General features: G+C 39.4%; 1 protein-coding gene across 3 annotated transcripts in view; it reads left to right on the top strand.

Moving 5' to 3' along the window:
* Window positions 1-13,987, top strand: part of LOC134536111 (bestrophin-2-like) — a 97,313-nt gene that overhangs the window by 70,548 nt on the left and 12,778 nt on the right. For 2 of the 3 annotated variants that reach the window (XM_063375676.1, XM_063375674.1), the window contains exons 2-4: window positions 7,809-7,919; window positions 11,550-11,721; window positions 13,312-13,710. In XM_063375676.1, coding sequence (XP_063231746.1) covers window positions 7,809-7,919; window positions 11,550-11,721; window positions 13,312-13,710 — 682 coding nt within the window. The remainder of the gene's footprint in view (window positions 1-7,808; window positions 7,920-11,549; window positions 11,722-13,311; window positions 13,711-13,987) is intronic. The other variant, XM_063375675.1, reaches the window with a different exon arrangement.

Genomic DNA, 13,987 nt, shown 5'->3' with positions numbered 1-13,987 from the left:
GATTATCGCGTGACATTGACATAGATAGCGAACGGCAGATTGTAATTAACCTTCATAACGTAGGCTAATTTTGATTGTTCACTATATTGCGCTTCTAGCGGAACTCTCGAAAGTGCAGTCATGAAACACTACAGCGTTAGGTACAGGGACCGGAAAGTTACTTTTAAAAAGTAACTCAGTTACAGTTACAAATACTCCATTGGAAATGTAACCCTGTTACAACTACAAGTTACACTACTGAAAATAAACCAGTTACAGTTACAGTTCTGAGAAAAGTAACTGTAAGTTACTTTAACAGTTACTTTGTGAAAAACTAAAAATGTGATACGTAAAATTGTTATAATTAAAAGCTAATAAAACATATTGTGATTAGTAAAGATATATGTTTCTTTCAACTGAAAAAATTTAAATAGGTCTTAAATTACATTGAGTAATTAGTTCACACTACAAACTTGTTCGCAGCACCACACAATAAGCACTTCACAATAAGGTTATTTTTATTACTCGACCGAACTTCGAAAAAATTAGAATATGAAGGCCACGGCAACGAAAATTCTGGACTGCTTTCTGGGCTTCTCGCTTCATTAGATTATGTCATTGCTTTCGCGCATGTGCACAGGTAGGTTAATTAATTAAACAGCACAGCAGTAAACCCGCATGTCGCAAATATTAAATAAATGACAATAAAAATACGAGCGCAGGCTAGCCAGCAGCAGTTTTACAAGTACAAGCAATAACATTGCAAATAATATGCTTGTCGGGATTTTCGTTCTGGGATTGAAAAAATCAACAAATCGTTGTTCGTTCAATAAGAAATACATTTAAAAAATGTAACGCAAGAAGTAACGACAATTATCGTTACTTTAAGGCAGAAAAATGTAATTCAGTTACAGTTACAGTTACTGAAAACTTAATATATTGCGTTACCACGATCGTTACCATAAAAAGTAACTGTTACAAATAACGCCGTTACTAGTAGCGCGTTACTTCCAGTCCCTGGTTAGGTATGTGATTTTAACATGTTGACTGTAAATTTGGACGGTACACAGAAAAAAAAAAATACTGTAGTTTTACAAAAGATTCCTTTGGAAATTTATTTCAGTGATGCTAAATATATAATTAAAAAGAAAACGAACAAATCCAACATAGCGAATCGTTTTCAGTTAAGGGGAGCAATAGGAACAAAAAGACGCTGTTTCGGTTTCAACATTTTTTAGGATATCACGAGTGTTTAAAGTGTAATATTTCAAATTTGCCTTCGTTCAGACAGAGATCATACATTAAGAAATGTTTGACACTATAACATAGTGTGTACCGACAGTGTTAGTAGAGTTGTCGTAATTCTCAAAAATAAACTATAAACTAAACTATAAACTGCAATGATCTCACAGGGGGTAGTATTTTTAGCAGCCAGCCATTATTAACTTCAGACACTCATTAATTGTGTACTACGCTTTAACGAAATAATATACTCATTATTTTAATACACAAATGTTATGACCTGAAAAATATGAACATCATGATAAAGTATTTTCGTTACTATCTCCCCCTTTAACTGGAAAACATATTTTTTTGAAAATAAAATCATAGCAGATTAGACAATATGTGGTCTCCTAAACGAACCCATGTCAAAACGAGTGTATGGTCACGGTAGGTACTGAACAGTGTTCTGCTTTCAGAAAACTGCTGGTAAATAGTCGATGCGTTATTTTGTACGTTTCGTGTTTAAACCACCAAGGCCTCGAAAAATTTGAAACGTTCTTAATTAGGGCCAGTAGCGCTGGAATCACGATGCCACGACGAACACGACACGACACGACAAACCCCATTAGGCGTCGTACAGGGTCCCATCAGCTCGACATAGTCAATAACATTAACACGACCAACCCAAACATGGCTGTCGGAAAATCATTCAAAACCAAACGTGTCCATAAAATGCAGTACATAATGCTCCAAAAAACAGCGTAGGCCCTATAAGAATATTTGATTTCCTTTTTGTAGCTGAAGGGCATAACAAAATAACATTTAGTCGTTTGTTGGACAAAGTGAGAGTAAGTTAATTAAAAATACAAGGAATCAAACTATATATATGTTGTTGAAGGACAGAAATAATACCGATTAGCTGGTTTCAAATAAAACAACTGACACACTCATAAAATTGCAAGAATACTATGGAATGTTTGATAAATATAGTATATCATACCGCCTAAACACGATATAGACGATAGCCACTTGAAGGATTATTTTTTTCACTTATTAACAAATAAAAATGATTTTGAATTCGAACCCCAAACAGAACTAGAAGTTTAAAAATAAATATATTATCAATCATAGATAATTTTAATTGTTTAAAGAAAAACAGTAATATAGGTATCAATAATTATATAAAAAAGTATTGCTAGCATCTGTAAAGAATAGAAGTATCGGTGCTTTTGATCAACACATGACTTGCCGTTAGCTCGCGAAATCGCTGAATAAATGAATTAAAAGCCTCGAGGACTTATAAAAAATAGTTTAAAACAGTGAATAGTAATCATAATAATCGTTGTTGCAGTTGTAAATTATAATCATTGAAATTTATTATTTAACGATATAGAAATTGATTGAATGATGGTCGATGTCAGAAAGTTGTTATTTTCGCGTACCAAGGCAATGCTTGGGAAGCCTAAAGCTGGGTTCACAATTAAAAAAATTAAGCGAGTGCATAGCAAGCCATGCATACGACCTGTGCGAACTGCGAAATCGGTTCACAATTGAATTCTTACTGTTAATTTCAGCCAATGAAATTTCGCGAACTTTGCGACATCTGTTAGCAGTGTTAGTAAATAAACATATTAACTTTCAAAATAACGATAATACTATTATTATCTCGACATTTTCTTACCACAATATGGTTAGTAAATATAAACATATTTCTAGTCCCGCCAAAAAAAAAATCATCCTGCTCTTCTCTCATTGGCTGTTGTGCCAAGCGTACGCGATCGAAATAAAATATATTCATTTCACTTCCATGCGCACGATCTCGCTCCCTCCCATGCACACGACCAACTTTCTTCTATTGTTAATCGTTAGGTTAGGAAACATGGCGTTCATATCCTATGCACACGACCTACTGTTACTGTTACTGTTATTTTTTCAATTGTGAATCCAGTATAAGAGATGGCACGTGCACCAGCATATCGGCACGTCTAACGGCGCTGAGCACGGCGCTCGGAAACGACCCCCCCCCCCCTCCCACCGGGGCAGTCAGCTCGGCGCGCACGACAGTCAGCGAGCTAGGCTCCGCCCACTTCCAGCACGCGAAACTTGCTTTCGTATTTGGCCTTCGTTTCTTTTTTCCAATCGCACACGTGTGCACGCAGAGCGGTAGACATGCAACGGTTGCCACACGCCGCCACGGAATTTTTTTTTTTAAGTTGACGTGTTGGACGGTTCAGGTTACACAGAGAAGAAATGTAAAACACGGAAAAAAAAGTACGTTTTATTTTGTGACTCTTCGTACATGTCACACAGTTTATTAACTTTATCGATACTGTTATGTTTAAAAAGTTGGTTGCATATTTCATAGAAAGTAGTTAACTAAAATTTTGGATGGGAATTTTGCTTCTGGCATGTTTGTTTACGAAAATGGGACCAAGCATGGAAAGTGTCGATAAAGAGAGCTTCACGCTTCTGGAAATGGACAAAAAAAAAGAGGGCCTTTGAAGCTCGTTACTGACTTTGAATATATATAAGTTATATTCAAAGTTCCTGACGCTGAATACTGGAAATAGACTGGAAATCAAACAACAAACACCTTCAGAATTGTCCGCAGTTATTCTGATCGAGAAGAGATTTGAGGCCTAGATGCAAAGGGAAAATACTTTGGAAATAATTGTACTCACAAGTTAAAAAATAAAAAAAATAAAAAGTATGAATGCTTTGTGTGAAAAGTAAAGCATCACCCTTAACACGTTAAAACCAGTTATTTCGTTTTATTGTCATTTATGTTATTTAAAGGCTATTTATTTTATTTTATCACGACAGCTCTCTTGAATTTTACGTTTCGGTACAAGTTTTGTCACCAATACAATGAGTCCATAAAAGAATGCCCCAGTTTCAATTGTATATTTAACAGTTAAATTTAGACTATTTACAACAAATAATATGTCAAATAAAAGGTAAACTAAACTTTATTTATTTATTTTTTTTACAACTTCAGCTATACGGCACACATCCAACCAAAGTCCAATTCTTCCCACACTTTGGTTAACAAGTCCGGAGTAATGGAATCAATAGCATTTTTAATTCTGTGGCTCAACTCTGGCAAATCATTAGCTAGCGGCGGAGCGTACACACGATCGTTTATAAAGCCCCAAAGGAAAAAAAAAATAATCGCATGGTGTTATCTCAGGTGAACGTGGAGGCCATCGAATAAGAGCTCTTGTCGTCTCAACCTTTACGACCAATCCAATGGCCAGGGACTTCGACGTTCAACCAGCCTCGTACAAAAATATTCCAATGGATAGAGACCGGAAAAATTCGCGGATTCATTTCACGACAGCCTAAAATTCATATAGTTATACCTCAGTGCTGCCTCGGCTATTGGCTCACAACTCACCTGGATGACTCTGGGCCAATGAGAAACTCTCAACCGAAGCTGTGTCGAATCACAGGCCGCTACATTGGGACACCTTCACAATACAGCAGCCAATGAGAGGGTGACATTTGACCGAGTGTACGTAGATCTACAAAGTTCATCCTAGAGGTCATTGAACCCGCGAATTTTTCCGGTCCCTACCAATGGAAAGAGGCTCCATCCTCTGGGGAAGTAAAGTTTACAAGTTCACCCTCTACTAATCGCCATTTTGCGTAGGTGGCGCTGTAAGTGAGAAAATAACAAAGCAGTACTCGCGCATGTGCTTATTTAAAACTGTTTTGAGTAACTCTTTGATTGTGACCCTGAACCAAACCTCTACAACACACAGTTGATATTTTAAAATTTATAACTGTGACATTATTTTATGGACATGTATTTTTTTTTATATATATCTAACGGTAAAAAGTCACGCAAGTGTTCATAATTATAATCATTTGCGTGACATTGTACAGCTCGTAAATAAAGTTTCGTAAACATCTTGCAGTAAAATGTTTATCAAAACAATAAAAAAAAGGGTCAGAGCTATCGTGATAAATTTCATGGTAGTCCGTAAATAATATCATTGAATATATATAATGTATATATACAATGATAATATTAATGTCTGCAACATGTAATCACCAACATAGCTAAGTTAAAAGCTGCCGACCAAATAACATTGCACCAACTCTATTTGTCGGTCTAATTAGCAAATGTAACTCCCTCAAAACAGGAGTGAAAAAAAAAAAAAACTTGAAACGCCGTCGTTTATATACTGGCTGTAGCAAATTGCTACCTCTTAAATCCTTAGTTTTACTTTTCACTGATAATATAATAATAATAATTGTTTACTGGAATATAATACGTACATGAACATTTTACATTTGTTTATAATTGTGCTTCGTAGAAAAATTTTCTCGGTTATTAACATTTGAAGAGGACACAGAAAATAGTTGCTTGGAACTTTTGCAAAAAAAAAAAAAAATACGTAGTTGGAGTTAACGAGTTCAGTTAATTAGGCCGAGACTAATTAAGAGAGTGCGCGTAAAAGACAAACGTCTCTGTAGTATGCCGTTAGCAGGCTGTGTTAAGAATCTTAGAAAGTAGTCATTCTCATTCTCGGCATTCTGGCAGTTGTGCGAGTCTGCATGCCAGCTTTTCCCACTGGTGTTGCTGCGGTCTCCTCCGTGGAGGGGAGGGGTGAAAAGAGGAAAGGAAAGGAAGAGGAAAGAAGAGGAAAGGAACGCCGACGCCGTGTCATTGGGCGACCGAGAAGGGCTCTGTGATTTGGCTGATTGCTTCTTCGCGGTTGGTCGTAGAGGCTGTCACCAAGGCGCGGCGGCCCAAAAAGGACTTCCGGGCACGGAGGGATCCCCACATAAATTATAACTGTTCTAATTTGTGTGTTTCTAACTTATAATAGGTACTCGGAAAAACTACATAACTTATAACTTGCACAACTTAGAAACACGCAACGCCGAAACACACAACTTAAAAACTTCATAACTTAGAAAATCACAACTTATAAATACAACTCCGAATCGCATATCTTATAAACATAACTTCGAAACACACTACTTAGAACTATCATAACTTAGAAACACATAACTTAGAACTATAATAACTTAGAAACATACAAACAGTCTCATGACTTTTTGTTTCCGGATGTTTTGGAATGAGGACCTTGGCAACCTGTGTACACAATGTCTCCTTACCGTATAAAAATGCTTATAATTACAAATATACTGAAGATACAACAAATCCAATTGCACAATACGAAAGAGCATTAGATTTCCTGTCAGGCAATCTTCAGAGTCGTCTAAAAGAATTAGTATCAGTTAAAACATTCAAAAATTTCATTTGTATTATTTTTTTTGCATTTACTGGATTAAAGAAAGTTAAACTCGTCAGTTTTCACAAAAAAAAAATTCTTTATCTAGTGGAGTTTACATTTGTTTACCCAGGAGGATTTATCGGGAACTAAAAAAAAGTACTTATTCATTCCCTTCCCTCCCTAGTAAAAAAAAACCTAAGTTTTTGGAGTACTTAGTCTACTTTATTTTAAATATGGAAGGCGGAAACGCAAGCCGAAACGTTAGGCAATGCTTGCGTGGCCTTTTTGCGCCGTGCTTGGTTCATAATAAACGGGTATTCTGAAGTGTGGTTATTGAACTGAATGCGCTTCTTCTATGTGCCTCCCTCCCCCCCCCCCCCCCCCGTTTCCTCTTCCTGTTAGTATTCTCCGTTCACTCTTAGCTGAGTTCTGAAATAAACAAACACCGCCGTATCACTGCGCCGCGTCAGCGAGTGATAGGCTGAATTCATCTGGCGCGCCAAGCACTAGTTACAACACACACACTTCAGTACAGTCGGTGCTAATAAAATAACGGAGACGTAATATAACAGGAAGCACCGTAGCACTTTGTTCAGCGTAGGTGGTTCGTTTGCGAAGAAAAAACTATGCACTTTACGCCTAATAACCGTCTTCAAAAAATCATCACAAGTTTTTATAACAGGATACTCAAGTTTCCTTTTCTTCCGGCAAGATGTTAATGTCCCGGTGTCCTGTAATTATTTCCTTGCACGAAGCACACTGCTCTTCGAAACACGCCTAAATTCCGCAGTTAAACTCGCGATATCGTTCACATGACAATCTGGATATTTGTCTGAAAATGTTTTAAAAACATTCAACACAATAGTTTTCTGTGCACTTTTCAAAGGCTTTCCCGTTCTGTGTTTTACAAAACTCGGTCCGACGTCAGCCATAACAAACCATGCGCGCGCGAATCCGAAATGCAACTGTTGCGCCGGGCATCAACTGTACACTGTACAGTACCTTTTGTCTATGCAACCGTACACACGGCGTCTGCTAACATAATTGTAAGTACATACTTGCTGACACATTAAACTGTTTTGGAAATTAATGATGAATTGCTATAATGCTATACATCAACAATTGTTATAAAAAGACAGTGTAAAAATACTTACAATTGGTACGTAACCAAGGGACTATTTCTTGTGCACGAATAATGTGCGCGGCGGCCGGCAGCCAATGAAAATGTTTGTTTACAAGAGGCTTTGTTTATTCCAAAACTCAGGTAAGAGTGAACGGAGAATAGCGTAGTTCATGAACCCGGCAGTGGCCATGGCCGTGGCAAATGACACAGCGCGCTCTGTCCCCGTGTTCCAGATGGCGGGGGAGCATCTACAAGCTGGTGTGGCCGGACCTGACCATGTTCCTGCTCCTGTACTACGTCCTGAACATGACGTACAGATACTCACTCGACGACGAGCAAAAAGCGTGAGTGGCCAGCGCCGAGGGCCTGAGGCCTGAGGCCGGTGTCACATTCTGCGTTTCTGCCGCGGCTTGTTTTGGTCCGGATATATATATATATATATATATATATATATATATATATAAATAATCTTTTTTCTTTCAGATGCCCAATGCAGGTCTCTCGAGAATGCGCTTGCTTAAGTTATCAAACTCGAATAATTGATCTGGAAGAAATCACGGAGCAGGAACTGGCAACCGCATAGTGTGACACCGGCCTAGCTGTCTGTTGTTGACCTGCAGCGGACGATGTGGTGATGCTGGGATTTTAAATGGACAACTAACTAGCTGCATGGGGTTACCAGACGCCCCTGCATGTCCGGGAATTCCCATTCTCAAAGACCAAAATAATACTCTTTCAGCCTTTTTTTTTCCTGAAGGTTTGTTTTACTCGTCCTTTTTTTTTTGACGTGATAACGTCTTATAAATTGATGAACGCCGGCTGCACGCACGAAAAATTGTGCCGTTCCGCCTGAGCCGAGCGTGCAAGAATCGGCCAACCACCGTGCGAGAAAATCTTCTATAATATCAAACAGCGTTAAGGCGGGCTTTTTAACTAATTGTTCGTGATTATATTTAAACAAATTATTTCAATTAAATTTACAAAAAAACTGTAAATAATATTTGAAAATTAAAAAAGTAAGCAATTCTTCATTAATGTTTTTCTTATGACGTTATCACCTAAAATTATCGTCCGTAAACCGACTTTACAGACAACCCCCTTTTTTTTGTACCTTTTAACTCTGGATGCGCCCTTGCGCGTTTTATTTGCCGGAAGCAGTTATGGCGGATGATCGTTGTACTCGAGGGAGCAAAATTCTCTCAGGTCACCTGGGTCATGCCCTCTCGAGGAAGACTTGCGAAGGCAAGTCATCTGCTGTTTGTCTCGGTGCGACCATCCACTTCTGTGTTGTTCGTAGTGTTCAGTAAATTGTGATTTTTTTTTAGGAAAATTAATAGGTTATGTATCACGTTACAAATGACAATGATGTTCGCACGTTTATATCTCGTGATATTTTGAATTAAGTATTCTCGTTAACATGCATTTATTTCATTACAAAAAAGGTTATGAGGAGTGATATTCGTATTGACGATCTTACGTTAAAACACACACAACATAATTTGGCTCTCATCATTTGTGGCACGATATTAAGTTTAGTCTAAGCAGTTTCATCTTCAGACGAATTTTGCTTCGCATTTTTTTTTCAAGACGTCAGCTTTTGACCCATGTAAAAAAAAACCCTTCAAGTCATTATATTCGCATATATGAGAGTTACAACTCTTTTTGGCTCTAACTTTTACAACTCCTAGGAGGGGAAATAATATGCGAGTAAAACAAACCTAGAGGAACATACAAGTATCTCGTCCTTGCCCTTTAAAGTGAAGTGCGTCAAAACTATTCCATAATGTTCGTGTTAAAGTATTTTCCTATCGATTTTTCAAATACCCAGAAAATAGGTACGGCCACGCACTTTTCGCGGTAAAATATTTTCCAGACCAGCTGTGTGTTAAAACTTGTAGCATCGTCTTGTGTGTCGAGGTTGGCTGGGTTTATTTAAGGTAAATGTCTAATCTCAGCACACCAATCAAACGCATGTTGAATGGCCCGACCAAGTAGGGCAATGGATTCTCTTGCAGACGGCCGCCAATCACAAGAAAGCAAATATTTGCGCGGGCATACCTTATCGCTGTCTAATCTAATTCCACGAAAAACACGTGCGGTACGCAGTTAAAAATAAAAAAAAGCACAATGCAGAGTTAAGTTGGCTGACATGTAGGAAATTTATATAATTTTTTTTACTTATTAATAAGCAAATTAATGCACACATTAATTTTCTGAACTTTTATTTTTTGTGTCTAAGACTTTGCTACTTTGATGGAGTAGAATTGTTCTAAAGTTAACCAATTTTTGTGCTCTTGAAACATCGTCGTAGAGACAGGCATTTTTCGCGAAAAAAATCTGAACGCATATTAGACTGCAACAAGGTATACCCGCACCAGCGGTTTTTTCCGTCTGATTGGCGGCCGTCTGCGAGAGAAGTCTTTGCATTATTTGACCGAGCCACTCAGGACGCGTTTGCTTCCGCACTGAATTACTGTTAATTGTGTTGTAACACTCCACATGTACCTGAGAGAAACTCACCCAATTGCGAAACACAGACGATGTTACAGTTTTTTTTAACTTTCATCTAGTCTTGGAACCTTTTCGCGAAATGTACATGCCCCTAATTGTCAGTCATATATAGCCCTTTGCCTGCACGGTGGATATTGGTTTTTCAGTCATGTATATAGGGACTGGAAAAAATTTGAGGTTTCCGTATCCTCCAGGATAGACCCTGCTATCCTATTGCATGCTAGAGCAATTGTCACCTGTTCCATTGGCTGGTGTATTTTGAGGCCTCTTTACCAGTTGGCTCTGATCAGATCTTTTTCTGGTCGTGGGTTTCTCACAGGCCCAAAGTCCTTATCCATTAGCAGTCACAGCACTTTGGTACGAGTATTTAAATTCTAGCCTATCGCAAAATGAATCTGCGAATTTTTCCGGTCTCTGCTCGTCTTACGCAATCCAGCAGTGCACTCCCGTGCGGAGAATCACACATCTGTAGAGACCGGAAAAATTCGCGGATTCATTTCGCGATATGCTGAAATGCAAATATATTGTACCTTTATGCAACTTCTGCTATTGGTTCACTGTTAACCTGGAGGACTGTGGGCCCAAAGAAATATCGAATCACGAGTCCCCCAATTGAGACGCCTCACAAGTCACCAGCCAATGAACAGGCGACGTTTGCCCGAGTATGCGAGGATCGTGGAGTCTATCCTGGAGGTCACTGAACCCGCGAATTTTTCCAGTCCCTGCACATCTGTAAGGTGCCAGACGGCGAGAACGTAGTGTCGATTTGTCGATTTTACAGCACTCGTAACGTTAAACGGACCGGAAATGTCGCTGACCCACTTGGCTTCCGGGTGATCTCCACAGTTCTGTGTGTGTTCCACTTTTTTTTTTTTTTTGCTTTTTGCTTTTTCATGGGCTCATTTCTTGGAGACCGTTGTGTTAGTACGTCATACAATCGCGAACTTTTTTTTGCTGGCTTAATTAACTCAACGACATTTCCGAATCTAATGGGTGTACTTAACTTTGGCTGTAATTGGTTCATGGTTAGTTGAACGCATCTCTCTTTCGATTAATCTAACATCCTCCACAGATTTTTAATGAATAGAGTACTTACTGCCGTGTGCTAATTATATTTGTATCCGAAATTTTATCACACAACACTGACATATTATTAGTCATTAGAATCATATATGCGTTGATACTACATATAATTACAATTTTTCATTCAGTGTACACAAACAATATTATTTAAAATGTCGTTAAATATGTAATTTTTGTCATAATAGTGATCCTTATAATTCTATATACGAGGAATTTAAATTATACATTATTCAATAGCATTGAATTTTTTTTTTTAAAACGTCAGAAGATGTAAATCAAACGTGAACCAACTGCAGCGACTTTTTTTTTTTTTTTACTGCATTGATACATTTTTGTTGTTGTGAGTGCCTGTGTTTAATGCGATGCGGAAAAATTTTCAGGATTTTTCATTCCATTGTGCAGTACTGTGAAACGTTTAATGACCTGATCCCGCTGTCATTCGTGTTGGGTTTCTATGTGTCGATCGTGATGCAGCGCTGGTGGAACCAGTACGTCAGTATCCCCTGGCCAGACACCATCGCGGTGTTCGTCAGCTCCAACATCCACGGCCAGGTGAGACATCTCCAGTTCACGGAGAAAAGCTGGTTACAAACTATCCAGGGAGCTTCGTGAATCAATCGTTAATATTCGTAAATGTTAATTTTTCTATTGATCACGAATCTACAAGAATAATTTTTGGTATATGAGAGAAAAAAATAGTGCGTGGAGTCCCTCCGTGCGGAAGAAGTGAAACTTCACTGTTTACTTCGCTGCATAGCAAGAATACCACCCGCATGTGCTTGGGATCTACCGACTCACTTTCTTTCTCTCTCCTACTTTCTACCTTTGTGTATCTTTCTTTCTCTCTCCCTCTTGCGTTGGAATATTGGACGCTACTCGTTGCTAACTCTCGCGCTGGCCTGTAACAGGTATACCACGCGCATGCGTTCGAGTGCCACGCATTCACTCTCGCTCTGTCTCTTTCTATTCCCCCTCCTCAGGAGCGTTGAACAACAGTGCTTTCTCCATGGTAGCGTTAAACGTTTAACGCAACCTTGTTGGAAGTCGCATTAGAAGTTTCACTTAAAAAAAAACATTAAAAAACTGGGCAAGACGCATGGGAAAAAAAAGAGCGCGTGTAACTCGGTGCACGTGATAGAAGTGAAAATTCTTTGGCACTTAAAACCTCGACTCGTAAGTATATCTATCGTAAGGTTAAAACAACAGAGACAGAGAAAGAAAAAAAAGAAGAAAAATAGTATTAATAGTATTTGAGGAAAGTATTTAAAGGATCAAGATGAAAATATCATAATTAGTATATGAATGAGGTGGGCCTGGTTCCTGGTTGTGGATTGTAGATTGTCGACGCCATATTGGATTGTGACTTCATGGCGGTCATTTTGGTGTTAAATTTCCTCAAAAATCCCCCCCCCCCAAAAAAAAACTCACAATTCGTAAAGATTATCCTATTTCGAGGGAAAAATTCCCGTTTTTAGGGAAACTTTCCCGCTTTATTCCTCAAAAATTCAAAAGTTCCAAATATGTTATTCCTTAAAAGAATGTTTCCTTTCAAAGAACAAAAATTCCTCATAGAGGCTTAAATTCCCCATCGACAAGCCTCCAATAGGCCTCTGGAGGATAGCTTTGACCTTGACCGTAAAGTTGAAATTCTTTAATTTTTGACCAGATAATCCCCCCCCCCCCAAAAATAGGGAATTTGCTAGGAATGTTCAGTTATTTTTGAAGAATTTTGAAAAAAAAAAAGTTTGATACCAAGATGGCCGCTGTGACGTCACAATCCAAGATAGCGTTGATAATCCACAATCCACAACCAGGAACCAGGCGTAGGAATCCATTCATATAATAACTACTATTATAGCCAAAATATCAGTTACATTTTTGAATTTATTTCCACTATATTTGTACTAATGTTGATATTATAGCTTTGTGGTAACTAAAAAAAAAAATATAACGTGTGTCAACCGTTCACACCTTGCTTACACTATTTTAAACTGTGATTTCATAGTGCGAAGATACGACAATTATGAACGTGAAAGAGTTCAATCTTCACGGTAGTTTCGGAGGTTTTGCATGTTAAGTGGCCGCATGTGCGAGGCTGTGCACGTTACTGCTATGCGGGTCGTGCTTGTGGTTGTGTTAAAGTTGACGGGGAGACGCGGTTCTGCGCAGGACGAGCGCGGCCGCGTGATGCGGCGCACCATCATGCGCTACGTGTGCCTCTGCCTGTCCATGGTGTTCACGATGAACAGCCCGCGCGTGAAGAAGCGCTTCCCCACCATCGACCACTTCGTGGAGGCGGGCCTGCTGACGGACAACGAGAAGTCCATCATGAGCGACCTGAACACCAAGTTCCCGCGCCACTCCAAGCACTGGCTGCCCATTGTGTGGGCGGCCAGCATCGTGACGCGCGCGCGCAAGGAGGGCCGCATCCGCGACGACTTCGCCGTCAAGACCATCATCGACGAGCTCAACAAGTTCCGCGGCCAGTGCGGCCTGCTGCTGAGCTACGACAACATTAGCGTGCCGCTCGTCTACACGCAGGTTGGTGAGCCCTCCGGCTTCCAATTCCTCCTCCGCCTTCCTCGTAGTACCGTTACTGCACCTCCTTGGCCCTCCGTCTTTCACTTCTTCCTTGGCCTTCCTCGTAGATCCATTACAACACCACCTGTGCCCTCCGCCCTTCACTTCCTCCTTGGCCTTCCTCGTAGTTCCATTACAACAATACCTGCGTCCACCGCCCTTCACTTCCTCCTTGGCCTTCCTCGTAGTTCCATTACAACAATACCTGTGTCCTCCGCCCTTCACTTCCTCCTTGGCC

This window comes from Bacillus rossius, chromosome 10 (genome assembly GCF_032445375.1).
Source record: "Bacillus rossius redtenbacheri isolate Brsri chromosome 10, Brsri_v3, whole genome shotgun sequence".
Classification (NCBI taxonomy): domain Eukaryota; kingdom Metazoa; phylum Arthropoda; class Insecta; order Phasmatodea; family Bacillidae; genus Bacillus; species Bacillus rossius.
Note: the sequence above shows the minus strand (reverse complement) of the source record. Positions and strands in the feature narration are given on the sequence as shown.